The sequence below is a fragment of the Tasmannia lanceolata genome, unplaced genomic scaffold, assembly GCF_043159265.1.
Source record: "Tasmannia lanceolata isolate RefF3 unplaced genomic scaffold, GAP_Taslan_0.1 ptg000029l, whole genome shotgun sequence".
Taxonomy (NCBI): Eukaryota; Viridiplantae; Streptophyta; class Magnoliopsida; order Canellales; family Winteraceae; genus Tasmannia; species Tasmannia lanceolata.
Window position 1 is genome coordinate 2016115 of NW_027518706.1, and position 25882 is coordinate 2041996.

Genomic DNA, 25882 nt, shown 5'->3' on the forward strand with positions numbered 1-25882 from the left:
TCAGTGCCATACATTTTACTTATTCCGACTTCCTTTGTCGCATTTGTTGTTTGGACTATGGATTACGGCCAAGAGGCTTTAGTCAGTCAAGGTATCAAGAGGTGGACCAGGTGGTGCGATGACTGATTCAAATGTCGGAGAGACAGTGGCCGGAATTGATGCGAACGGTGCTCTTCCTCTTTCTTCTAGATAGTTTGATTACTAAGCCTGCCATGGGATGGGGTTGTATTTGACATGGCTGTTTTTGTTATTTAATTGAAGGCCTCTTAATTACATGTCTAGCCTTTTCGATACCACATTAAGAAAATTCAGTGTCCATGCAACATTGTAGGGAACTTGTCCTAGTATTATTAATTTCTTATGTGCTTAATTTATAATTTTTTTGTGTTGATAGTGATTTTTAATGCACTGGAAATCTTAGCAGCTATTATCAACATATATTCTATTTTTTGTGATACATTGGATCATGGATGATATCTTCTCATGTTTAACTTTTTGCATGATATTGTTGCAATAAATTGGGTATGCCCATAATTGTGGAAATTAAAATAAACATAATGATACAATTGACTCTAGAAAACTATTGTATTTTAATTGGCTTGTAATATGATTATTGCAAATTTATTATTTGACATCGATTAGAAGTAATTATCAGTGGATTTCTTTAAATAAACCCGAATGCTCATTTAGCGAATCACTTGAAGTGGCATGTTTGTATTACATCTAAAATGGTTCCTATAGTAAATATAAAAGTAGTGACGGAACACACAACCTTGGTACTTGAAACATGAAATTGAATATAATGGGGGTATAGAGGTCTTACAGTTCTTTTTTTTTTCAATTGTCCACTTTTGGGTTTAGTATATGTAAGATCTCTTGTGAGAATGTCATTAGATTTTTCTGTTTTTTTTTTTGCCTGAAAAATTCTGCAGTGTCTTGACAACAAATTAAAAAAGAAGAAACCCACGCAACACGTCATAAATAATATTTGAAACAAGTACTTCATTGATAGGTGCTTACCTTATTCTCTCCCTCTCTCCCTCTCTCTTGCTTATACATATAGTTTGACTTTCATATGGGTCGAACACACAAATTTAGTGACATCACTATAGTATAATCCTTTAGGTAGATCAAAACAACTTATAATTGCTTACAACACTTGTGAATCTTTCACTATGGGTATATTATTTGTTATGTTTATTAGGTGAAACTGTTTTGGGGGGGAGACTTATGTATGCAGATCTTCTAGTTTCTACATATAGCCAGAACTTATATGTCCTCCAAGATGTGCATACTAATTATCTTTTGTTTGTTAGTATAGAAATGAACTAAAGTTCAGGCAAGGATCCCATATTATTCCTTTATTTCTGGTGAAACTGTTTTTGGGGGAGACTCCTTTATGCCGATCTTTTAGCTTCTACATATTGCCAATATACATGTATCTTGAATTCCAGATTTTGGAAGACCATACAGGTGTGCCTGCTCTGTACCATGTGACATTTTTGCACCTACATAATATAAAACGAGGTTGGGGAATGATTGTCTTAAAGTACATAGGACATCAACATATATTCTTTTTGTGCATGTGAATGCATTTTTAATTTCTCTTCTTTTTTTTCCTTTAGTTTGCTCGTCTAATTTCAAGGGTTTCTAGGTGACCTCCCTAACTTGAGTGGAGCTCTCATCACTTGGCAGCCCTCTAATAATGGACAGGTGCTGTGGTAGATTCTTTTGGCACATGTATATAAGCATATATTATGAGAGATGCTAGAAGCAGATGTAAGGCATGCATTCGTACTATAAATACACGGACGCATATCTATAAATTTAGTCTTTTATACATAACCATCCACCATGTTTGATATATATATATATATGAGACACACCTTTGATTGGGTTAGGACAATCCAATGGGGCTGATTTTTGGGCCACACCTTATCCATGGAAGGGCCTTCCAAATGAATGGTTTTGATCCCCAAAAAAAGTGGCCCCCACACTGTTTTTGTAAATGTGTGTATATATATATATATATATATATATATATATATATATATATATATATATATATATATATATGAGACACACCTTTGATTGGGTTAGGACAATCCAATGGGGCTGATTTTTGGGCCACACCTTATCCATGGAAGGGCCTTCCAAATGAATGGTTTTGATCCCCAAAAAAAGTGGCCCCACACTGTTTTTGTAAATGTGTGTGTGTATATATATATATATATATATATATATATATATATGAGACACACCTTTGATTGGGTTAGGACAATCCAATGGGGCTGATTTTTGGGCCACACCTTATCCATGGAAGGGCCTTCCAAATGAATGGTTTTGATCCCCAAAAAAAGTGGCCCCCACACTGTTTTTGTAAATGTGTGCAGGTAACTTACCTGCACACGTTTGCAGGAACCATTTCCTCTCTCTCTCTCTCTCTCTCTATATATATATATATATATATATATATATATATATATATATATATATATATATAGAGGAAATGAAGTATGTGCAGCTGCACAGATAAACTATCTGTGCATGGCTGCACAAACCATAGTGGGGGCCACATTTGTTGGGGGATCCAAAGCATTCATTTGGAAGGCCCTTCCATGGATAGGGTGGGTACCAAAATCAGCCCTTTAGGATCATCCTAACCTTGCCATTTGTGGAGGGAAAAAATTGGCAGAAACAATGTAAACAATGTCTGTCCATTTTCCCCTCCAACTTTGATTGGGTTAGGATGATCCTATAGGGCTGATTTTTGTTACACACCCTATCCATGGAAGGGCCTTACAAATGAATGCTTTGGATCCCCCAAAAATGTGGCCCCCACTATGGTTTGTGAGCCATGCACAGATAACTTAGCTGTGCAGCACATACTTCATTTCCTCTGTGTCATTTTTTTGGGTGATCCTAAGCATTCATTTGAAAGGCCCCATCATGTATGGGGTGAGGACCAAAAATCAGCTCCATTGGATCAACCTAACCCTTCCATTTGTGGGGTGAAAAATCGGCAGATTTGTGGACAAACAGTATCTGTCCATTTTCTCACCCATGGACACCCTAAGATGATCCCGTGGAGCTGAGTTTTGGTACACACCCCATCCATGATGTGGCCTTTCAAATGAATGCTTAGGATCACCCAAAAAATGTGGGCCCACCTTGTTTCCTGCAACTCGAGCGCAGATAAGCTATCTGAGCTCGAGTGCAGGAACTGTTTACTCTCTCTCTATATATATATGAGGAAATGGTTTGTGAGCAGCTGCTCAGATAAGCTTATCTGAGCAGGAGCTCACAAACACATGCGGCCCCACATTTTTGGGCTGATCCAAATCATTCATTTGGAAGGCCCTTCCATGGATGGGTGTGTACCAAAAATCAGCCCTATAGGATCATCCTAACCCTTCCATTTGTGGAGGGAAAAAATGGGCAGATTTGTGAACAAACAGTATCTGTCCATTTTTCCCTCCACAAATGGACACCCTAAGATGATCCAATGGAGCTGATTTTTGTTACACACCCCATCCATGATGGGGCCTTCCAAATGAATGCTTAGGATCACCCCCAAAATGTGGGCCCCCCTATGGTTTGTGAGCTATGCTCAGATAAGCTGGTCACAAACCATTTCCTCTCTCTCTCTCTCTCTCTCTCTCTCTCTCTCTCTCTCTCTCTCTATATATATATATATATATATATATATATATATATATATATATGGAGAGAGTTTATGCATAATCATATTTTAAAAAAAGGAAAACTGTTTCTGCGCTTGAGTGCATATAGCTTATCTGTGTTCGAGTGCCAAAAAAGGGGTGGACCCACATATTTGGGATGATCCAAAGCATTCATTTGAAAGGCCCTATCATAGGTAGGGTGTCCAGAAAAAATCAGGTCCATTGGATCATCTTAGGGTGTCCATTTGTGGAGGGAAAAATGTACAGATACTGTTTGTCCACAAATCTGCCCATTTCCCCCCTCCACAAATGGGAGGATTAGGATGACCCAAGGGACCTGATTTTTTGTGGACACCCTATCTATGATAGAGCCCTTCAAATGAATGCTTTGGATCACCCCAAAAATGTGGTACGGCCTTATTTTTTTGTACTCGAGCGCAGAAACAGTTTTCCCTTTTAAAAAAAATATATTTGGTAGTTCAATGTATGTCTATGTTACATGGATTCTTCTAAATGGGCGAGGAATCTGTGCCGTACACGTCTCGGATTCCAATACTTTAGGATTCATTGAGACACTTCTAGGTCTCTTTTAATTGTTTTTTTTAATACTGCTACCACAACCTTACAATCACTGCATGTTTTAAGTTTTATCCATCCTATTAGTAAGTTTTTATATTTTTATATGAAAATAAAACATTATATTTACTCAACCTACTTAAAATTTTAATATATTATTTATTATATTTAAAATTTCAGAATTAATTAAATATTTGGCTAATCAACGAATCTTTCTTTTTGAGGTTTGCCGAATCCGACACCCATACCCGTACTGATGCCGCATAGATGTATGTAGATATAGTAGAATTGTTTCGGTATATTAAATTATTAATGTATTGCTAATTTTATAGGGAATTGGTGTTGATAGCCATAAACCTAGGCATTTGCAACATGATGGTATTATTTGATTTGCTTTTACTTTTGCACATATAGGGCAAACTGACACGGGTATAATGCCTAATTTAACAGTGTTTACACCAGACATCTGTTCTTTATAAGCATATAAGGATTATAGAATATAAAAAATTGACATGAATAACATGAAGCAATCTCTAGATTTTTTGGTATTTATTTACTCATCCCCAAACTCATTTTCCCCCTTACATATGGGGAAGTATCAATGCTATCCCTCTAAAGTGTTGCATACCATCCGTATATGTGGATTGTTGTTAGACCGTACCAACCACCCATATGTTTGCCTTAGAAAGCTAGGCAACAGCTTGTCCCTAAGCCCCAATGCAACCTTATACTACGGTGAAGGATTCCACCTTGCTGCCTGGGGGAGCTCTGATAAAGTAAATTGTTGATAATGAAACACAGTTGAATTTCAGGTAGGTTTTTATTATTTTTCATAAGTTTGTGCCCATCATGGCATTTATCCAAGAAACTTGTATTGTACAGAGATTTGTATTTTCGAATTGACATGGTTGTATTGTTTTATTTTAAGCCGCAAAAGATGCAAATGAATAAATCTACAACCTTCCCTGGTATGTAGAGATTTTATTTTCAACAAAAGATGGGTTGGTTCTACACTTGTAAAACCAGACTTGGTATTTCAATAGCTTGAGGCTACTAACATGCTGACGCCTCTCCGCATTTTAAGGAAGTATTTTGGGTGGTTTTGTAGCATTTCTCAAAGTAGATTGCAGAATAGGAAATGAAAAAAAAAGTGCCATGAGGACTCTAATGGGTTAGCACTTCCTTTTTCCCACATATTGCTATGAATCGATGCTTGTTGGGATCATGCCACCTCTTATTGCTGTTTTGAATATTTTTGTTGTTGTGGTTTTTCTCCTAATGGAGCCTTTGATTATTTTCTTTGAAATTGCCATCAGCTGATGCAGCGTGAGTGGCTTTTATGTTTTGATTTACCTTTGCAATTTTTTTTCTCCCTATTCCCACTCATTCATCAGACACAGAAGCATTCTAAGGGTTTCATTGGAAAGTCGCCTTCATATAGGTCCTGGGTAGTACTGCATCATTTGTTAAATGCATCATTTTCTCCTATGTTTTAGAGATTATTCTGTAGGCTACTTTCTCATGGAAGTATAAATGCGTTCACAAACTTTATTTCATGATTTTATGTTCAGAAACTGTGTGTATTTTTGTGTAGAAACTGTAACCCTATCTATGAACTAAATTTTTGAATATTGAAAAACATAATATTGATCAGAACATGCCAGGTCTTCAGGCTTGATATTTTTTTCCCTTTTGGTGTCAATTTTTAGTTTACTCCAAAGAAAGGAGGAGGGGGGACACCCAAAAGGAATGAGATAGTTTTTATATCGCCAACGGGTGAGGAGATCAGAAACAAGAGGCAATTGGATCAGTATATTAGATCCCATCCTGGAGGCCCATCGTCCTCTGATTTTGACTGGGGCACTGGTACTCTCTCTCTCTCTCTCTCTCTCTCTCTCTCTCTCTCTCTCTCTCTCTCTCTCTCTCTCTCTCTCTCTGTGTGTGTGTCTTTATATGCATCTCTTGATAGCATAAATGCACACATGTTGTTTTCTCTTGGTCGGTTGACAAACAGGCGACACCCCTAGACGTTCTGCCAGAATTATTGAAAAGGTGAAAACAACTGAGACACCTGAAGGCGAGCCACCAAAGAAACGAGAGAGGAAATCAAGTGCAAAGAAGGGAGAGAAGAAAAAGGATGATGGAGATGGAGAAACTGAAGAGAAGGAAGATGCTGCAGCCAAAGAAGAAGAAAACAAAGAAAGTGCAGACACCGAAATGAAAGAAGCTGAGAATGAAGGGGACAAGGTCGAAGAAGACGTGAAGGATGAGAACAAGGATACTATCGAGCAGGAGATAGAGCAGAAGGATGAGAAAATCGAGGGGGAAGAAGTGAAGGATACAGAAACCCCCGCAGAAGTCTGTGAGATTGGTTCAAAAGAAAAGGGAGGAGTGGAAGAGAACCAGTCGCTGCCCCTGCAGACAGAGGAACACAAAGATGGGGTAGAGGACCGACAACAGGTGGGCTCCAAACTCTCACCTCTCTCTGAGCCTAATGCGGAGGCAACATCTCAAGAAGCTGCTGATGGGTTGCCGAAAATTGACAGCAATGAAGACACTAAGGAGCCGAAACCTACAGAGATGTGTCCAACAACAAATTGCGAGGATGGGCAGCTTCCGCCCAAGCCACCCTCAGTTAGCTGTTAAAATACCTTCTCATTGTTAGGCTACTTCAAATGTAATTTTCTGTTTCTTTTGTTGTAGGATGGACCACCTTTTGAGAGAGGATGCATGCTAGGATCACTATTGGGGCTTCTTCCAGCGTGTTTGCTATTGCTGATCCTGTCATGCGTCTTCCATGTTCGTCTTTGTAGTTGTGTAATTCAGGAATTTCTTATGTAACTGCACCATCCTTTTAACATTTTCAATGTTTTTTACTTACTGTTTCTGCTCAGGGCTTGTCATATGATTGACCTGTCGTTCATCAATCAGCCTCCTTATGTCTGGTTTCTTCAAGATCTTTTGAATATTACATTCATTGTTCTTGTGTACCCTTTCTTGAAGGTAAGGTAGGCTCAATTTCATTATTTTGCCCGTGGTTTTATATTTGGAGTGCCTGATTCCTTTACTCAATTGTTTTTTTGTTCAGACTTTGTATATTTTTTCCTCTGTTCTTTATTGAATGTGTTTGCCTTTCTAGAAAAATAAAGTCTCATATTCCCTTGCCCCATCAACCAAGTACTTGTTGGGGGCATGACACTTAGTCTTTGTGGAACTAGGATTCACCATCTTTCTCTGTTTGCTCACAGGAAAATACCAGCATTTTCTGATCAAGCAGCAGTGTATTAAATTGCCTACTTTGGGTTATGTTGCCTTTCTCAGCAGTGAAGAATGAATTTTTTTTTATTTAGAAAATGAGATTGTTCTTCATTGCGGAGCCATTCCCTGGCTTTTATTGCCAACTTTTAAGTGGAAATTTGCAAAGCGAATTCTTTGAGGAGCTCTTATAGTCGGGTCTAAAAACCCAGAAACGTTGAGGAACAGTTTTCTTATGCTTCAGGTCGTCCTCTACAATTGAAAAAGTAGCTGAAATTCGTAGATAAATCTCTGGGTCGTGGTCTTTTACAGTACAAATACAGAAATTGTGAATGAGAGTTCTAAAATTTGTTAGAAGATTCAATTCATCATGCAAGCATTCATGTGAAGATTCTAGAAAAAAGAACAGTTGGAATTGGTTTGATTTCCACATAACAAACCAAAAGCTATTATCGCTTTTCGTAGTTCCACAACTCTTATGCGTCTACTGAAAAACCAAATATACACGTAAAATATGTTTCATATCCACAATCTACAAAGAAATACCTCACCCTTAAGACCAAAAAAAAATCCAAATTCCGTTATACGAACCCAAGAACAAGAAAAGGAAATGCTAGTAGATTCTTCAGCAGCAAATGGGACAGATGATTAATTCGTTCTTATTGCATTTGGGACATCTGATGGATGATTCTTGCTCGTGGGGAACGAGCTTGCGGCTGCCATTTAAATCTAATGCTTCTACAGTCATGTAGAGGACCACAGATTCAGTTCCTCCCGGAGGGCACCTCTCTTCGAATTCCAGGCACCGTATAAAACCTCCCTCTTGATTTTTCACTAAAATTATAGGGAAATGTTATCATCACTGCTGTATTTTGATGGTCGACGCCTCACTTTATTAATTTGGGAAATGTTATCAGCACTACTGCATTCCTCACTTTATTAAAAGTATAGTATGGCCCGCACCATAGGATGATCCAAACCGTCCATTAGATGTGCCACAGCCTAAATAGGTTGTGCCCCAGAAATCATTTCCATAGGTTGATCCTATGGTTATGGTGACCCTGACCAGAAATATTAAAGACAAGACAAGAATGAAAACAATAGGACGCCAAGATCACAACGAGAAGGAAACAAACAAGATAGAGCTACATTCTCGAATACACAGAATCTGATCTATCTGATGAAATCAATTCCAGCAGCTTTGGAGGGAGGGATATCAGTCCCCTTGCACAGGCAAAGTCTCTTATATAAGAAGTCAGCCACCAAGTTTGCCTCCCGAAAGACGAATCTGATTTGATCCAGACGTGCTCTATTCCTTGTCTTTCGGCAAGGTTGATCCCTTCACATATAGCTTTCAGCTCCAGTTCAAATATTGGTATTTTTTGTTAACCACAGTAGAGTACATAGAGATTAACGTGTGCCAGAGAAGTCTGATTTGCAGTGCTCGATTGATGTCTATTAGCTTGCGAAGGCCTAATCCTCCTCCTAGTTTCGCTTTGCAGATAACCTATTTTTTCCAAGTCTTCAATGACTTAATAAGCTCAATTTCATCAAGGCCTGTAGTGTAAATAAGTAGTTGTTAATGGATTAGCAGTACCAAAAAGCATTAAGTCATCTGCAAATAGTAGATGAGAGATGGCTAACTGACCTTGGGAGAATGGGGTTGTGAAACGCTTGTAAAATGGTCTTGGGGAGTACCATTTACAAGAATAGCAAAGGACGGATTGGATATAAATTCTATTATCCACCCGACCCAAGTTTCATTGAAGCCCTGTTTGTGCATGAAAGTAGTGAGGGCAGTTCTATTGACATTATCAGAAGCTTTTCTCGAGAAAATTGACTTTCCACAATTTAAAGGGAAAGACACTATGATAACTCGAAGGTCTCTTTAAATAAAAAATAAATAGGATTGGTTCAAGTTATCCATTTTAATGTGTAAAAAAATTAGGAGATTTTAGAAATAATTTTCATTTCGAAACTTTTCTAGAAAATTCTAGCAATCCAAACAGGGCATCCAAACATCTTCATAGAAAGAGACTTAGAGATTTTATACTTTTATTTTGATGATATTAGAAGTGGAAAGATGTTGAATGAATCTAGGGCATCAAGGCAAAATAATGTACCATGGATCAATCCACAAGACCTATGTTTCAATTGGGTGACCAAAGCCAACTAGACACGCTCATAGCTGTTATCCATCCTAAGACTTGCAACAATACAGCGCCTCAACACTCAGTTTTCTTCTATAAAGATACCCCATATGTATCAAGGTGTTAAACATTATACTGGAGTGATGAGGATGGAGAGATTTAGCTGTAAATGCAGCAGTAGTGAGGTAATGTGTCACGAACTTGACTCGGATTGCAACGGATTGAGGATTGATCTTCTCAGAGGGAAGATCAGCCTCTTGACCCACATCGGGGAAATGGTCGTCCTCCTTTGTGCGCAAGTCACAGTTTTTCAGAATAAATTTCTTCACTTCTTCAAAACGACTGGTCACATATCATTTAAAGAGAAAATAGCTTACCACGTCACCTAAACATTATCAACCAACATCCTACGTGCCAAATCCTAAACAGTAGCAAACTTTCCTTAAAAATTGCAAAGTGATAAGAACATCCTACAGAAACCAATAACGCACATCCATACCCAATCCCTAAAAAGTCTCAACAAAATAGATACGTAACATAATGTCAAAGCAAATCTGATAAGAGACATAAACAGGAGTAGTGTTGTCTTTATACACAACTTCATAGGCAATTAAATGACTGCATTTATTTAACTATCTGCAACTGATGAACCCCAACTGATGCTGAAATCGAAGCTTATGCAGCTTAACTGATGTCCTTCCTCTCCAATTATCTTCATCTTAAGTGAATAAGAACCCTGTTCACACGAGTGGCATGGGGAAAATATATTAACAAAAATTAATATTTTGATTCAAATTGGACAAATGTCCTAAGGCCACAAGAGTGATAGAACTGTAATCACAATAAAAATATCCTAATCAATCGCAATACGTGGCAATTTTTTAATCTAGTGATATCTGATGATTACAGAAGCAAAAGGTGTTGATAGCATGGTTCAGTGAAAACAAAAGAGAACAATGACTTACAGGTGGAGTGAATCCTGGTAAACTCTGGCTGTGAGAGAGCAGAAAATCGCCCGCAGAGACTGGGCAAGATGTCTCTTTACAAAGGTCAATGGTTTGGCTATGAACATGCACCCCAAAATATGATACATCAATCACAACTTTCCCTCCAGAGATGGTTTTGTCTGCATCAAGATATACAAGGAAACTTCAATTCAGCCAAAAGTAGTACAAATCTTCTATACAGTGTGTTCTCCTGTCATACTCTCCTAATCCCATGTCAGTCATAAAAAAAAGCTTATTTTCAAACAATAGATTGGCTCATTGGGCATCATCATAAGAATGTAACAGTATTGTTGAAACCATATTTTTCAAACAAGGAAGAAAACAGTGTTGTGTGAATTAATATACAAGTATCTGTTGCAAGAAGGAACAGATAAAGGATTCCCCTAAATCTTGAAACCTTAGGATATGAGAATGGTGAGGTGCATATGACGGATACAAGGGATATTCTTACGTGTATACAGCTTCATCCTTCATCCATATCATTTTTTTCTTTGAATAGCTCCTTCATCCATATCAATAAAATCAACTTGTTGCTAATTAAGAGAAATACAAGTCCTTACCTAACTGGTAAGATGACTTGTTACATATTGCAAGTCATCAGAAGTCATGGAAATGCAACCAAGAGTTTCGACAAAAGGTAGAAGTTTATGTGGATCCAATACAGACCCAAGTATGTTCACCGTAAGTTTCAATGCGCTCCATAGTTCATACTAGCGCAAAGCCTATTCTTGTTCCTCTCTCCATGACTATAACAGAGACAGAATTTATCATGGAGGAGGGCATATCTCTCTAAGCATAATGTATATCTGAACATTCCTTTCAAGTTGGACAGCATGATTACCAGCAAGCAAGGCTTTTCTAGTGCCTGAAAGTCCACTAGTTGTGAGGTACTATCACTTCTTAGCCTAGGCCAACCTCCAACTAGTCTTTGACCAAGTCCTTCCTCCTTTTGGCATCTTGAATGAGGTCTAATGGCAACAGGGCCCACCTCATTCTGATGCCTTGGTTTTAATCATGGTGTGATCACTTGATTATCTCTGTTTTTCTCCACCTTGACCACCCATTGTATGTAGCACGGATGCTAGCACCAAGTATCTTGAAACAGTCTCTAATGCAGGCAATTACTTTTCTAGATAAGTTTGCTTAAACTAATCCAGAGTAATTTGTGAACTTCATCTTCCACTGTTGATTTATTTTGTGACAATAAGAGTGTAAATTCTCAGAAGATCAGATAGCCATAGGACACAGCCAAGCTGTCAATGTTCAACCCAAGCCTCAGCATTTGAGATTGCATGCTAGAAAAAGAAAAGTATAACTCTAAAGTTTTATTATATTGCATCATTAGCACTTTGGGAAATTGCAAATTGCAAGATAAGGCATTGGAGACAAGTACACTAGCAGTCTCTATCTTAGTTATTAATTCTGTTTTGTTCGCCGTTTCATTTTGGCGACCAGGATGGAACGTTTCGGTGTTTCCTCCATTTTGTTCGGTGTTTCGTTCAGCAACTTTCATTCCACTACGACAATTGATTTTTTTTTTTTTTTTTAATTTTTTAATAGTTAAAAATACGAAAGAACGGAATGCTAGAATTTTTAAGGGAATCTCTAAAGGAGTAGACTTCCTTTTCGATAAGGTAATGGCCTTAACAATTTCATGGGTAAAATCCCAGATTTGTATCGACTTATGAATTATGGCACGGGTGGAGGGAGATTTTTGATGCTTCAAGCAATAAGCCCAAGATTATTCAAGCTTGGACACCTCCGGCCCAAAGAATCATAAAATTAAACTTTGACGGCTCTAGTTTGGGAAACCTTGGGCCTTCTGGTATTAGAGGTTTGTTGCGGGACGAAGAAGGGGTAGTTCTTTGGCCTTTCAGAGGTCCGATTGGGGTAGCATATGCTAGTGAGGCGGAAGTCTGTGCTATTTACCAAGGAGTCAAATTGCTCTCCTCAACGTAGGATTGAACAGGGTAGTGATTGAAGGAGTTTCTCTCAATATAATCAGATGGCTAAGAGGTTCGCGAGTGGCTCCTTGTAGATTTGATGCTTCATTTGATGAGATTCAGGATAGATTAGGGTCGGCTTCGGTCTCTTTCCGACATGTTAGGCGTTCGGCCAATGGGGAGGCAGAAAAATTGGCTACGGAAGGAGTCTTTAAGGAGAATTTAGAACAATTTGATTTTCTTCCTCCCTAATTTCTGCTTTTCTTTGTACTGTGTTTCTCTAATTCCATCTCCATTCTTTCTCATTGTATATTTGGGTCCCTCTCGGTCTTGTGTTTATTAATGAAATCATTTTACCATTAAAAAAGGTTTAAAATATGAAAAAAAAAAATTGAAATTGTTAAAAAAAATAAGAACCAATTAAATGAACCAAATATGTATAAGTTCCAACATTTACTTAAAAAAAAATCACTATCAGCTGAAATGCTTGTGTTGACCAGTGCCTGACAAGATGGAAAAATTTTAGAGACCAAATTATGAGATTTTTTTACCAGAATTTTGGGATTTACTAATGCTTGAATATGATAAAATTTATGAATATTTAAAATTGGATAAAAGCCCCCTACTTTTGATGTTAAGATTTTGACCCGACCCTTTTTTTGAATTTTGCACTAGAACGGGAAAATTGACTTTTTATCCTTTTAGATTTAGATCTTGAAACTATTTTTAATAGATCCAAATAGAGGGTATTCCCTTATTTACATGAAAATCTTAAGTAAGATGAGGCAAGAAGAAGAGATGAAAAAAAAAAAAAAAAAACTAAGAGAGGCACGAAGAAGAGGTGAAAAGAAAACAAAAAAATAGGGAGTTACGGACGAAACAGGGAATTCTGCCCGTTTCGTCCGGGATTCCGGATTTCACCGGAATCGTCCTGAACAGACGAAATCCGGAACGAAACGAATTTGACACTCCTTTCATCCCGGATTTCTGTCCGAAACGAAATTTTTCGTCCCTTCCAGACGAAACGGAATGGAATTAACAACTATGGTCTTTATCCATCAACAGCAAAAGTAAACCCATTGGCCATGCACCACAATTTTACAGTCAAATCGACATTTTAGTGGCTTGGAGGCCTTCTGTCATTAGTTTTAAATTTTCAAACCTTAAGCACTAAGGTCAGATTACCAGTATAAGATTCCTCAGCTAAATTCCATGTTTCATTTGTAACTAACTACAAGAGTGTCATAGTCATAGCTGGTGATATGGGTGATGAACCAGTAGAGAACCCAAGTTGAGTCCTATAGATGCAAAGTCAATAACATCAGCAACAGAAAAATCAAAAGAATTTGGAATTAGAATGTCCCAAAATCAACAAACTCTACAAAACAATATAAAGCATGTGAATTTACCAGTAGATGCAGAGATGCTGAAAGTAGCTGGCTTGCCACTCACAACTGGATCAGGAGACACCTCGATTCCACTGACCTTAACCTTATACTCAGTTTTCTTATCTGCAAATCACCAAAAAAAACCCTAGAGAAAAATCAGAATTTGCTCCAAGATAAGGTCAACGAATTAGAGAAACCCATTCAAATTTCCCTTGCTTAATGAAAATCTAGTGGGATTTTCTAATTCAACTAAATCAAATCAAAAGAAACCCCCTCTTGTAATCTGTAAAACCAAGAACACTCACCGCAGTAACGGACTGCCTTGGCTTGAATCGAACAAGGCAGGTGGAGAAAAGCCATTAAAAAGAGGAGGGAGAACCCCATCCCTACTATGGAATTCACAGCCATGGAAGATCTATGAAACGGACAAGGGGGATTTTGGGTTTTGGGTTTTGTTGCAGAGAGAGATTAGGGTTTGAATAGTCGCTGAGGGAAAGCAAAGATGAGACGAAAGGCAGGTGTAATAATCTCTCCCTATATACATTTAAAAGTAGGGAAATGATATATTCACCCCCCTTTTTTTACTTGGGACAACCTCTCTAATGTAAAAGAGTTGTCAACTTGTCTGTCATACAGTTGAACCACGTCGGGTTGGAAATCGGGCCGGGTCCAGGGTATGGTTGGGAAAAAGGTTCCTTGGGTCGGGTAGCCCTCAACCCAACCTAACCCGACCCGAGTTGCACCATGGGAGGAGAAAAGTACGGGACGTGGGCATTTATTGCAGCATTAGTAAGGAACGGGGGCTCCTTTTATCTTATCGACGAAACACACAGTCCTTAAAAAAACGGGTAGAAAAACGACCCACATGCCCTTCATGACATAATCAAAGCCCAGATAGCCTCATCGTATTTGGTGCAAGGCAGTAAGCCTCAATCATTCTATTTGCAGCCACTTCTTATTATTTTAGTATTTCTCAATGAGAAAATGGGGCTGCATGCATGGTACGATGACTTGAATTGCACAAGTAATCTAAGCTTCCTCTCCATGCTTATCTATAGACATCAAATAAAGGGGATAGCACGTATAAACGTTGTTTCCCTTAGGGTTCGTTCACTTGTTTTCTCGGGAAAGAAAAGGAAAGGAATCTGACGTGGCAAAAAAGAAAGGAAAGGAAAAGAAATTGTGCTGGAAAATGAATAATGCGGCTGTTCACTTGCGCAGAATAAACCTGAGAAATCCAGAGAAAAGGTTTCCAGTGCTTGTTCACTTGCCAGTTAAACTGTAGAGGGAAAGCTAAATTGAAAAGTCACATTGAACCATATTGCATAGTCTGATGTAGTTACAGGCCTACAAAATGGAAATCATAATTAAAAAACCCACAATAAAACCTAACTAGAAGATGAACTGGTCAGTAGAACTTGTTGAGGCTTGGGAATCCCCAGGAATGTTAGCCTCTTCTTTCCTATCTTTGCTGGGCCCACTAATGCCATGTAAAAACGCAGTAAGTTCAGCTTCTGCCTCCTCCCTACTCGTATACGAACGAAAGCACGCTCCACTAAATCCATTAACTTGAACATGACAGTATTGCCAACTGTGATATACGCATGGGGATCCCACGGAGTTCCAAGAAATGTTTTAATTCAAAAAAATAAAAAAACAAGGGCCGGCACGGCAAGGCATCGCGGACCGTGACGTGCCAAGCCTCGAGGATTTCGGCCCGACATGGCACGACACATGAACCCTCGGCCCGTTTGCCACCTTTGAGTGTGTGCTCGTGTGAAGTTCATTATTTTCCAAAGTACTACTTGGCCCACTTCATAAGATGATCGAACTTCGAACCAAAGTCTAGGTGATTTTACAGTTCAGCGGAGAGAGAGAGAGAGAGAGAGAGAGAGAGAGAGAGAGAGAGAGAGAGTATTTTTTTTGGTAACGAAGGATGTCCCCACCCCCTTCGGGGGTAGGACTATTTCCCTATGGATGCACGCAATCACCTGGAAACCACGCGCATCGGGTGAGCAAGGGGGATTCGAACGCTCGTCACTGGGTAGCAAACCCATGACTTTACGCCAAAGAGCCACACATTAATCGTTGCAGAGGAGACAAATTCTGAACTGAGGGTACTCCAAGTTGGGGAAAAGCTATTTTTAAGGGGTGATGATTCCCCACTCGCCTCCCTGACTTTGTCCGTATATATAGGACTTGGAAAATTTCCATTTTTCAGGGGGGGCAATTGCCCCCTCTGACTCCGTCACTATCTGGAACGTTGCCGGTATTCGGTTTGTGTATTAACTCCTTCGGGTCAAGTCATCAAGTACGCCACCAGAATCTCAAATACGCCGCCAAAATACCAAATACACCTCCAGAATATCAAGTACGCTATCGGAATTTATGGGTTCAAACACATGTTCAAACCAAACCAAAGCCAGCAGTAAAGAAATACATCACCTTTCCATCAAAATCTGTGATCCAACTATCTCTGCTTATTGCTGATGTCCAAGATTAGAACAAACCTAAAAAATTTTGGGTTCAAATGAATTAAAGAATAAAAGCCAAGGTGGCTTTGGGGATGTGAAATGCATTAAATGTTCTTCTCCAATAAATACTAAAATAGTGAAAAAGGTGACTGCAAATAGAATCATGCAAGTAAGGGTGTAAACGAGCCGAGCCGAGCCGAGCTTAGCCAAGCTCGGCTCGGCTCGGCCAGGCCCGCGAGCCTTACCGAGCTTGGGTTTTATTAAGTTCACACCCCTCATCTTCCCTGGACAGCCCTATATAGTGTAATTTCACTACTTTTTTTACACTATGGGGGGTGGTCCAAGTAACAAATGGGGTTCCTAAAATGAAGTGACATATTTTGCCTCCCCCTTTCACTCCCTGGATAACCCTTTTAGTGTATATATTAATATATAATATATATATTTAAATATATTAAATTCTTAACGAGCCGAGCTTTTTGGAGCCGAGCTCGAGCGAGCTTCCGAGCCGAGCCAAAATTGACACCCTTACATGCAAGTGAAGCCTTCCACCAAATACGAGGAATCTATTTGCATTATTATGTTAGGAAGGGCACTAGGGTCTTTTTACATCTGGTTTTAAAAATCGTGCATGCATTTCTCTAGAAAATATCAAACTCCCAGAAGAAATACATGGAAAAAAAAGTAAGAGAAGGGAAGCGGGAATAATTAATTGACCAATTTGCCCTCGCCACGTCTAACAGGACTCAAACTTCTCAACCACAGTTCCCACTCCCGAGAGCGAGAGACAGTCATCCCTTTTTCTTTTTCTTTTTCTTTGTTCTTTGTTTCCCGCGTTTCCGAGTTGGAAATGAGATTTTCATTTCTAGGGCTCCTTCTTCCTTTTTCCAGCCAAAGCAATTTAAAGTTAGAGATTCGGGTAATGGAAAAGTTTAGGGGAAGCTCAATTCCTTGGAAATGGATGGCTTCTTCTCTAGAATTAGGGTTTTACTCCTTCCATGGCTTCATCTCTCTCCTGCTGGTATCACTTTCTTTCTCTCCTTTTTTCCTTTTTATCTCTCATATTCTATTGTGTTATAATCCAGAATTACATGTTTTTCTCTTAATTATACAAAATGTGTTAGTTATAAATTTATAATGCTCAATAAATTGAAATTCAAAAAAAATATAATCCTCAATAAATTTTTGGAAACATGTGGTTTGATTAATTGACAATGAAAATGATGGAAGGACTTTATTGTATTTGGTTTTTTTTTTTTTTTTTTTTTTTTTTTTTTTTTTTTTTTTTTTTTTTATCATGGATGAATTTTTTTTAGAATTTTTGGAAACATTTTAGTCGATAAATTGATGAGGAAAATGATGGATATTTTGCTTTTATATGATGGGCAAACTTGCAGTTATAGTGATTGTGAACTATTTGAGAATTCTTTTTCTTTTATATGATGGGAAAATTTACTCTTATAGTCGTTGTGCGTTAACAAATTAACACTGAACTATTTGACAACCACTGGGAACATGTTTTCTTGGAATTTTTAACAAGAATGTAAAAATGTGGAGATATTCTATTTTCTATGTTTCTTGGTTAATACCAATTAGAAATTGGGTGAGATTTTTGTGCTGTTGGCCTGCTACAATGGGCCCCATCTAATTTTAGATGTTGGTACAATGTGATCTGTAGGGCAATTGGGCTAGTGGTCGATCTTTTTAATTGTATGGAGTGATGGGTGTAATTAATATTCATTAGTTTCCATGAATCATTGGAAACAAGCTTGCATTCAGAATGGACAAAGAAAAAAATGTCAACAGGAGGAGGGGGAAGTGTTCTGTTGAGTTGGTCATAAATATCAGACTATAACAATCATAAATTTGAAGAAATGGAAGACCTTTCATGTAGGTAGAAATTCAGTGGATTTTGTTTCTTACAAATGCATGGCATCTAACTTCCTTATGTTTGGATTGATAATGCTAAGGTGCAATTGAAAAAAAATAAAAAAATTCAGTGAGAAGGCATTAGCAGAGTTGCATTTAAAATTCTTCTTGATACTTGAATTATACCCTCACTTGTTAAGGTCCTTAAGGATGACACCTAATCACTCATAGACTTGGAACTTGGTAACTAGAGATTCTTGATTAATTTTTTCTTCTGTTAGTTACATAATTTCCTATGTAGTTCTCTATGTATCCTTTGTATCTGGGCAGTCACCTTTCGTCTAATTGGAACAGATGGTTCCTCAAGGGGAATATGATTGGACACCTCAAAACCCTTCTCTCCATCTCGGAAGTTGGACCGTGCCAACTGGTCTGCCTCACCGTTAGCAGATCAAAGGAAATGTTGTAACTACATTATGAATCCCTTCATTGTATCTAAGATCTTCACCATGGCATCTGCAAATCTCCAGGAAAACCATTTTCCATCTTTCACCCAATGAATAGCGTTGAGTAAACCCCCTTCCACCACCAAAGAGTTAAAGAGGGAAGGGTCCACATTGCAATCCCTCTTTTTCGAGCATCTGAAATATATTATAACATGAAAGAGAACAACACCAGAGAGGCCACAGGTGGCCTACCCGTGGCAAAAAAAAAGAGAGAAGAAAAGAAAACTACAAGATGGGTTAAAAACTCAGTTACAAGTAACTCCAAATTTGGAAGAGTGTCCGCATTATGCTTGTAACTCCAAATTTGCAAGATCGTCCGTGTTAACGTTGTCCTCTCGATGAATATGTGAATAAGAGCACTTGATGCTGTAACAAGATTTGTCATTTCTTTGAAAAGGATCCTAAATCTAAACGTGTGTGCAAAAGGGCAAGAACTTCTGCCTCATTTGAATCTGTCTTACAGAGGGGAATTCCTTTTTTTCTTATTTTCTGTTATATTATTTTATAATTTTAAATACGCTAGAAAATTTGTGATGGCTATGCCTTAAGATAGGGATAACACCTTTGCCTTTCAAAACATTGGGATGAATTTCGGTTTTGGAAGGACATATGGTATTGCTGACTCGCTCTGAATTCGTAGGCTGTTAAACTAAAATTGTGTTATTGAATAAGTCAAAATTCAGAATTTGAAGATTCAAAACGAAGGGTTTCTCTTTAAAATATTGCTTGGAATGTTGATTAGATAACCCAACTCGTTCTTTTCATGGAAGTAGACAGGGAATTCCAGGCTTTCCGCAAGTCATAACACTTGGATGGCCATTTTAAAGAAGATATTCGCATGTGGCCATCTACATTTTGTTGTTTTTTATTCTTGAGGGTGTGTTTTTTTTTATGTTATGAGGCAAAATGGATGGTTGTGACATCCATCCCGTGTCACTTGCTTGGAAGTTTTGGTATTCTTTTCTAAATATTTTGATGTCTCCTGGAATATGGCTGGAAGGATTGGAATCTTTTGGTGGTCTGTTCAGATGGTCTATTCCTTCCCAAAGTCGAGTTGTATGTAAGTTATGTTTGGCAACAGGTTTGTGAACCATTTGGAGAGTGCATAATATCTTCAATGTAAGGTATTACAATTTTTTAATGGTGAAAAATTCATTAACAGGACCGACATGGTCAACATATACAAAAGGAAAAGGAAAAGCTCCAGTTCTATGCACAGGCAAACCAAAATACACTAACAGAAATCTGGGGGTGGGGTGGGGGGTGGGGGGGGGGGGGGGTCATTTTACTCTAAGGACTCCAAGAGAACCCCACTTCTAGCTACCTTGACTACAGCTCCATTGGCCGATCTTCTAACATGCCGGAAGGAAATACTAGAAGCACCCACTATGTCTTTTATCTCATTAAAGAAGTCCGCAAAGCGCCACGGAAAAGTATGAGAACCGCATAACCACCGGATCACATTAAGTGAATCTCCTTCCACCACCACCCAATTGAAATCTTCTCCCGATAACAATTTGATGCCTTGATGAACCGCCCAAACTTCCGCCTCACTGGAGTCTGCAACTCCAATACCCGAGAAAGCCCATCTCACCACCCCATCCTCATCCCTAAAAACTCCCCCAATACCCGGACTACAAAGTTTATCATGGGAGATTCATTAGGAATTTCGAGGGTGTAGAGGTGAGGGTTTGCGTAGAAACTTGCATAATGTTATGATAAGCAAGGAAACATGGTTATTGTGATTAACAAGGTGCTCACTTCTTTTTGGCCTTCGAAGTTTACCATAAGTTAAATTTTGATGGGAACTCTTTTGGAAAATCTAGAGCTAGTGGGGGTGGGGGCCTTGAATGAGATAAGGGCTCCTTAGAATAAGCATACTGTGGGCTGTTTGGTGGTTGGACACAAATAAGTGAAAGCTCTACATTCTTCAAGGTACTTCTTTCTCATGGATTCATTAGGGGTAGGTTTTTAAGTGGAAGGTGATCCGTTGAACATTAAAGCATATGAAAGGTGTCCATGCTATCCCATCGAATTTAGCAAATACAATTAGGAGAAAATGGGTATTCGTGTACTCTTGCCAATGGCTATTTATCTTCGCAAATAGATAAACTGATCAGGTAGCCATAAAGAGTTTTTCAGATTGGTGCTCGCAAAGGGTCTATTGGTGTCACTGTTCTTAGTTTGCACACCTCTTCCAATTTTACCTACGAAGAAGAGACACAGTTCCCTGCATTTCACTATCCTCCACTTTTATACCCATGAACAATGCAACTTATATCTATTTTCTTGTATTACTATTCGATTTATAGAAATTGTACCAATGGAAGCACCTTTGCTAAAATGTGTGAAAAATAATAAATCTTTCAGCAGATGGATATGTATCCAGTCTGTATGAAAATCCAACTAAAACTGAAGGGAGTTCTCATTTTCTTGTAGGACATATGTGAAGCAAAATGTGACAAGCTGATGGTAGATGAGGTTCCATTGGTGTGTGTGTAGGCTTATATGTGGCTAGGCTATTATGATAGATTAATCTTAATAGTTGTCAATTCTCATCTGAACTGAAATCCTAAGTTGCTCTTGAAATCTTCATGTAGCCTCTATATGTAAAGGTCAAATCTTCTAACGACGGGATCTCATATAATGCTTCTGCCACAAGCCCAAGTCCTTGGAAATAAGTCATTTTTGTAGTTAAGTGAATCTGTGCCTTGAGATTCCAAACTGGCTGTCTTTTCTGCTTCTTGTAACTGTGATGACAATCAACTAATCGAGTACAGAAAAAAATTGGGCATGTCTAGTTTTAAGCTGCTGGTAATCAAGTAAAGATAGCGGTTGCGGAAAAAAATTGGTATATCATGATTCTTTGTTTTTTTGAGATTTTTTACCTTTTTGCTTGTCACATCAAAGTGGATGTCCTTGTTTATCAGTCTAGCCTATTTTTTTTTGGTTTTTAGAAGAACACGTAGCTTACTCAAGTGGAGCCAGCTCTGACATGCTGTTGCTAACTGAATAACTTGTGAGATTTGGTTTCTGTCGGCTTCTTACAGGCCCAATACCATTTGTTAGGAACTTCACATACAAAGAGATCAAAAGAGCAACACACGGCTTCTGTACAATTATAGGAAGTGGTTCTCATGGAGCTGTTTATAAAGCTCATTTCTCAGATGGTCTTGTTGCCACAGTGAGAGAATTAAGAGATTTTCAACAAGAGAAGGATGCCTTCTGCAGGGAAGTGCAACTCTTGTGGTGCTTGCATCATCGCCACCTTGTCACATTTCGAGGGTTCTCTGCAGGACAATATAGGTCTGTTGTCTTGTTTTGTTTGATCAACAAAGATTCCATTTTCCCATGTTTGTTACTACATTGAGTCAATTCTATTCAGATTTCCATGTAGAGAAGATGTTGTCTGGAACAGTGTCACACCACTATAATCTTTCTTCTATTATAAATCTGATATCATTTCCAGGTTTCTTATATTTGAATACATGGAAAATGGGAGCCTGAAGGATCATCTTCATGGTACCATTTTGAAGCTTGATCCATGCATTTGCTATTTCTAGTATCATAAGAAACTATTTGATAGGGTAAGCTATTGGCAGACCCACTTAAGACTCCCTTGGATTGGAGGACCAGGTTGCAAATAGCCATTGACGTAGCAGCTGCTCTGGTAGGTTCTTTAGTGGCAGAAATATACCAACACACAGTTATATGCACATTTTTTTATCAATATTTTCTTATATATTACCTTGTGCTCTCTGCAGGAGTATCTGCTGTTCTTTTGTGAACCCCCTATATATCACATATCCATCAATTCAAGTAATGTTCTTTTGGATGAGAATTTTGTGGCCAAGGTATGCTCCCATATATACATATACATACATACATACATATTCTGAGCTATAGCTCAGCCTGAGCAAGCCACTATAAACACACCATCTCCATGTTGTTTGACTCGTCCAACCCATTCATTCCATAGAACCTCACATAGTTAGGGTGTTCCTAACAAACCATCTCCATACAATCATCCTAACCACTCGATCTGTAAAAGCCCACTTTCTAGCCGTCCATTCTAAAACTCCACAAATCAACAGATACCATGATCCTATGGAGATGATTTCTTAGGGACACCCTACCTATGTTAGGTCCTATAGAATGAACAGGTTGGATGAGTCAAACAACATGGGAGATGGCGTATATAGAGGGCTGCTCAGGCTGCGCGTTACCTCAGAAACCTTTTCCTGACACACACACACACACACGGAAAACATATATACACTTATATATACACACGAAAAAGTGCTTATGGTCGACCGATCAGATAACTTAACTTGTCCGTCGCCAGAAATAGAGTGGGGCCCACATTGTTTGGGTGATCCAAACCATTCATTTGTTGGGCCCGAGCGAAGATAGGGTGTGCCCAACTAATGAATGGTTATAATCATCGTATGGTTTGGATGGCGTGCCCAACAATTTAATGGTTATTTATCTATACTGTGATGTCAATTTTAAAACTCCATAAATCGGAGGGTTAGGGTCATCCTATGGAGCAGATTTTATGGTAGTTCGCAAGGTGAAATGTACCAATGTGTGGGTGTTTGTGTTGGATCCTTTGCTACTTATATGAAGATATGAAAGAACGAATATGAAGATGACGGTTTATCTTGATGTTTCAGCTCTCCGATGTGGGTTTTCTTGGTGCTTCTAGGAGCCCTATTCTCGAATCTGATGTTACATGTTCAAGTAGGTTACACATGTCATTTGCACATCTATTGCATATATGCATCCATGTTTTTGTTAAATCAGAGTTTCTTATTTATTTCGATTCTCAGGCAACACTGATCAGAAATGCAGACAAATTATTTTCCAGTTTGGTGTGCTGCTTCTCGAACTCGTAACTGGTCAATCATTGGGCAACGGAGATTTGGACTTAGTTGAATGGGTCCAACAATCAGGTTTTATTCATTCCATGCATAAGATGGTGGATGCAGATCTGGGAAGTAGTTATGATTCCAAGGAGCTTAAAAGCCTTCTATTCATAGCAAGGTTGTGCACGAGAACTGTAGGTGAGCCACAAATTTCAATCCCACAGATACTCTGGTATCTTCAAGGAAAGGTAGAGCCCTCCATTCCATTTGTCTAGTACCCAAACTTGGGGACTTTTGAGTGTGAAGTCTGTACCATTTCATTTCTTCTGCTCCTAATTTCCTGATTGTCCTGTACACTATTGGAACTGGAGAGTGTTTGTAAGAATTCTCTATGATATTAGCTGTCTGCTAAACCTGATGATGCAAATTTTAGGCCTAAATAAGAGGCATATTTGCCCTTTAGATTTTCTAGGAATTTATTTTCCATGTTATTTAGTTTTTAGGATTTTATTTTTCATTTTAGGCAGTTTATTCTGTTTAGAGTTCTTATCTTAGTAGGCTTCTTTAAGAGTTCATGTTTTAGTAGGATTCTAGTTTTTAATATTAAAAAAAAAAAAAGTAGGATTCTAGTTCCTAAGTTGTTTATTTGCCTATATACAGGTCTCTTTACAACTTATTTTGTAACTTTTGATGATTATTGATATTGAATAAAGATTTTTCTTCCTCTAATTCTGGTTTTCTTCTTCTCTCTTCTGATTTCTTTTCTTCTCTCCCTAAATTCGTCTATTCTTCTGGTTATTTTCGTCTCTTCTAGGCTTCTTTAAGAGTTCATGTTTTAGTAGGATTCTAGTTTTTAATATTAAAAAAGAAGAAGTAGGATTCTAGTTCTTAAGTTGTTTATTTGCCTATATACAGGTCTCTTTACAGCTTATTTTGTAACTTTTGATGATTATTGATATTGAATAAAGATTTTTCTTCCTCTAATTCTGGTTTTCTTCTTCTCTCTTCTGATTTCTTTTCTTCTCTCCCTAAATTCGTCTATTCTTCTTGTTATTTTCGTCTCTTCTTCCCCTATTCTTCTAATTCTATCCCCTTTCGTCTATTTCTCTTTCCTTTCCTCAATTTTCTTCACGGTGTTGCATCACCTGATATGCTGCGAAATGGCTACCTTTTGTTTCGTAGCAGTCAATAACTTGAAAAAAAAAAACAGTTAAAGAAAACACGGACGTTTAAAGAAATAGGGTAAAAAAGATTTGTTTGTGGGGCTATGCTGCTTTTGGGTGTAAGGAGTAGGTGGGTGGTTCATCTTTTGAGCTTGGGGTTAGGAGTTAGGGAGGGAGAAATCTTGGGGATCAGTTTCCACTTTCATCTTTTTGGTTAAAATTGGAGGATATTATGGTTGCTCAAAGAACGGAAGGCTTAGATATTATGGTTACTCATACCATTTCAAAAAAAAAAATATTATGGTTACTCATTGAAATAAAATAAAAAATTATACTTTGGAAGAGAGATTCAGTTTGGATCTACCAATGTCTAGGTCACAATCCACATCACGTACTTCTCAAATCTGGATGGATTAAGCATAGGAATTTTTTCTACTTGGAACTTTTCTCCAATTTTTACCTTACTGCCTATAGGAACATGTCAGTTTCCTATTTGAATCTCTCCGACCATCTGAATATTTACTACGAGAATTAGGATTTTATGCCTGAGATCAGTCATTTGGATAAATTAGGATGTGTTACATTCTATATGAACTGAAATTATACAGGTCTTTAGCATGTAGAATCTAGTTTACCCGTATGTTTTATATTAATGAAAACAATGTAGAGGATTTTAAGACTCATATTTATGAAATCTCACATAAAGACACCGTAATTTTGTCTTAAAGCATCTCACACTAAAATAGAAAGTGAATTACATATTGTTGCGTAAAAGAGATTAACCCACTACCGTTTCTCTAATTGGAAACTTCCCAAAATTATCGGTGAAAAATCTCAGTTTGTCTCGAACACCCAGAAATAGATTTACAGATTGGGCCCAAAGTAAATAATACCATTCAGTTTCGCATGTCATTTGAAGGCCAAAGGTGTCAAACAGGTTCAGTTTGGAAACCTTAGATTCATTACTTGAGAGTTGAAACCGTTCTTCCCCCGATCACAA

At 38.2% G+C, this 25882-nt stretch overlaps 3 protein-coding genes across 5 annotated transcripts in view; 2 read left to right on the plus strand and 1 right to left on the minus strand.

The window, feature by feature from the left end:
* The window catches only part of LOC143859254 (uncharacterized), a 28952-nt gene extending 21800 nt beyond the window's left edge, over positions 1-7152 (plus strand). Inside the window, exons 2-3 of the mRNA XM_077369966.1 lie at positions 5969-6125; positions 6274-7152. Of these exons, the coding sequence (XP_077226081.1) occupies positions 5969-6125; positions 6274-6905 (789 nt within the window). The 3' untranslated portion in view covers positions 6906-7152. The remainder of the gene's footprint in view (positions 1-5968; positions 6126-6273) is intronic.
* A 2983-nt stretch (positions 7153-10135) lies between these two features.
* Positions 10136-14527, minus strand: LOC143859110 (uncharacterized). The gene is made up of 4 exons (XM_077369787.1): positions 14308-14527; positions 14024-14125; positions 10630-10790; positions 10136-10400 (listed from the first exon to the last, which is right to left on the minus strand). Exons 1-4 carry the CDS (start codon positions 14408-14410, stop codon positions 10293-10295), a joined length of 474 nt encoding a protein of 157 aa, XP_077225902.1. The 5' UTR covers positions 14411-14527; the 3' UTR covers positions 10136-10292.
* A 2631-nt stretch (positions 14528-17158) lies between these two features.
* LOC143859149 (Protein kinase superfamily protein) lies at positions 17159-24448 on the plus strand. 3 transcript variants are annotated; one of them, XM_077369826.1, is made up of 7 exons: positions 17159-17497; positions 21902-22157; positions 22321-22373; positions 22454-22521; positions 22616-22705; positions 23528-23594; positions 23684-24448. In XM_077369826.1, exons 1-7 carry the CDS (start codon positions 17434-17436, stop codon positions 23992-23994), a joined length of 909 nt encoding a protein of 302 aa, XP_077225941.1. In that variant the 5' UTR covers positions 17159-17433; the 3' UTR covers positions 23995-24448. The 3 variants fall into 3 exon arrangements, with proteins under 3 accessions (XP_077225941.1, XP_077225942.1, XP_077225943.1); XM_077369827.1 differs by having other exon boundaries at positions 23722-23921; XM_077369828.1 differs by having other exon boundaries at positions 23706-23881.
* Positions 24449-25882: the final 1434 nt, after the last annotated feature.

Bases quoted from the DNA above. Each gene is read 5' to 3' on its own strand.
- LOC143859149 (XM_077369826.1), top strand. From the start codon at position 17,434: ATGGATGGCTTCTTCTCTAGAATTAGGGTTTTACTCCTTCCATGGCTT. The intron at 22,522-22,615 runs GTAGGTTCTTTA...TGCTCTCTGCAG, and splicing joins TTGACGTAGCAGCTGCTCTG to GAGTATCTGCTGTTCTTTTG. The intron at 23,595-23,683 runs GTAGGTTACACA...TTCGATTCTCAG, and splicing joins ATCTGATGTTACATGTTCAA to GCAACACTGATCAGAAATGC.
- LOC143859110 (XM_077369787.1), bottom strand. From the start codon at position 14,410: ATGGCTGTGAATTCCATAGTAGGGATGGGGTTCTCCCTCCTCTTTTTA. The intron at 14,126-14,307 runs GTGAGTGTTCTT...GGTGATTTGCAG, and splicing joins CAAGGCAGTCCGTTACTGCG to ATAAGAAAACTGAGTATAAG. The intron at 10,791-14,023 runs GTAAATTCACAT...ATCTTGATGCAG, and splicing joins CAGCATCTCTGCATCTACTG to ACAAAACCATCTCTGGAGGG.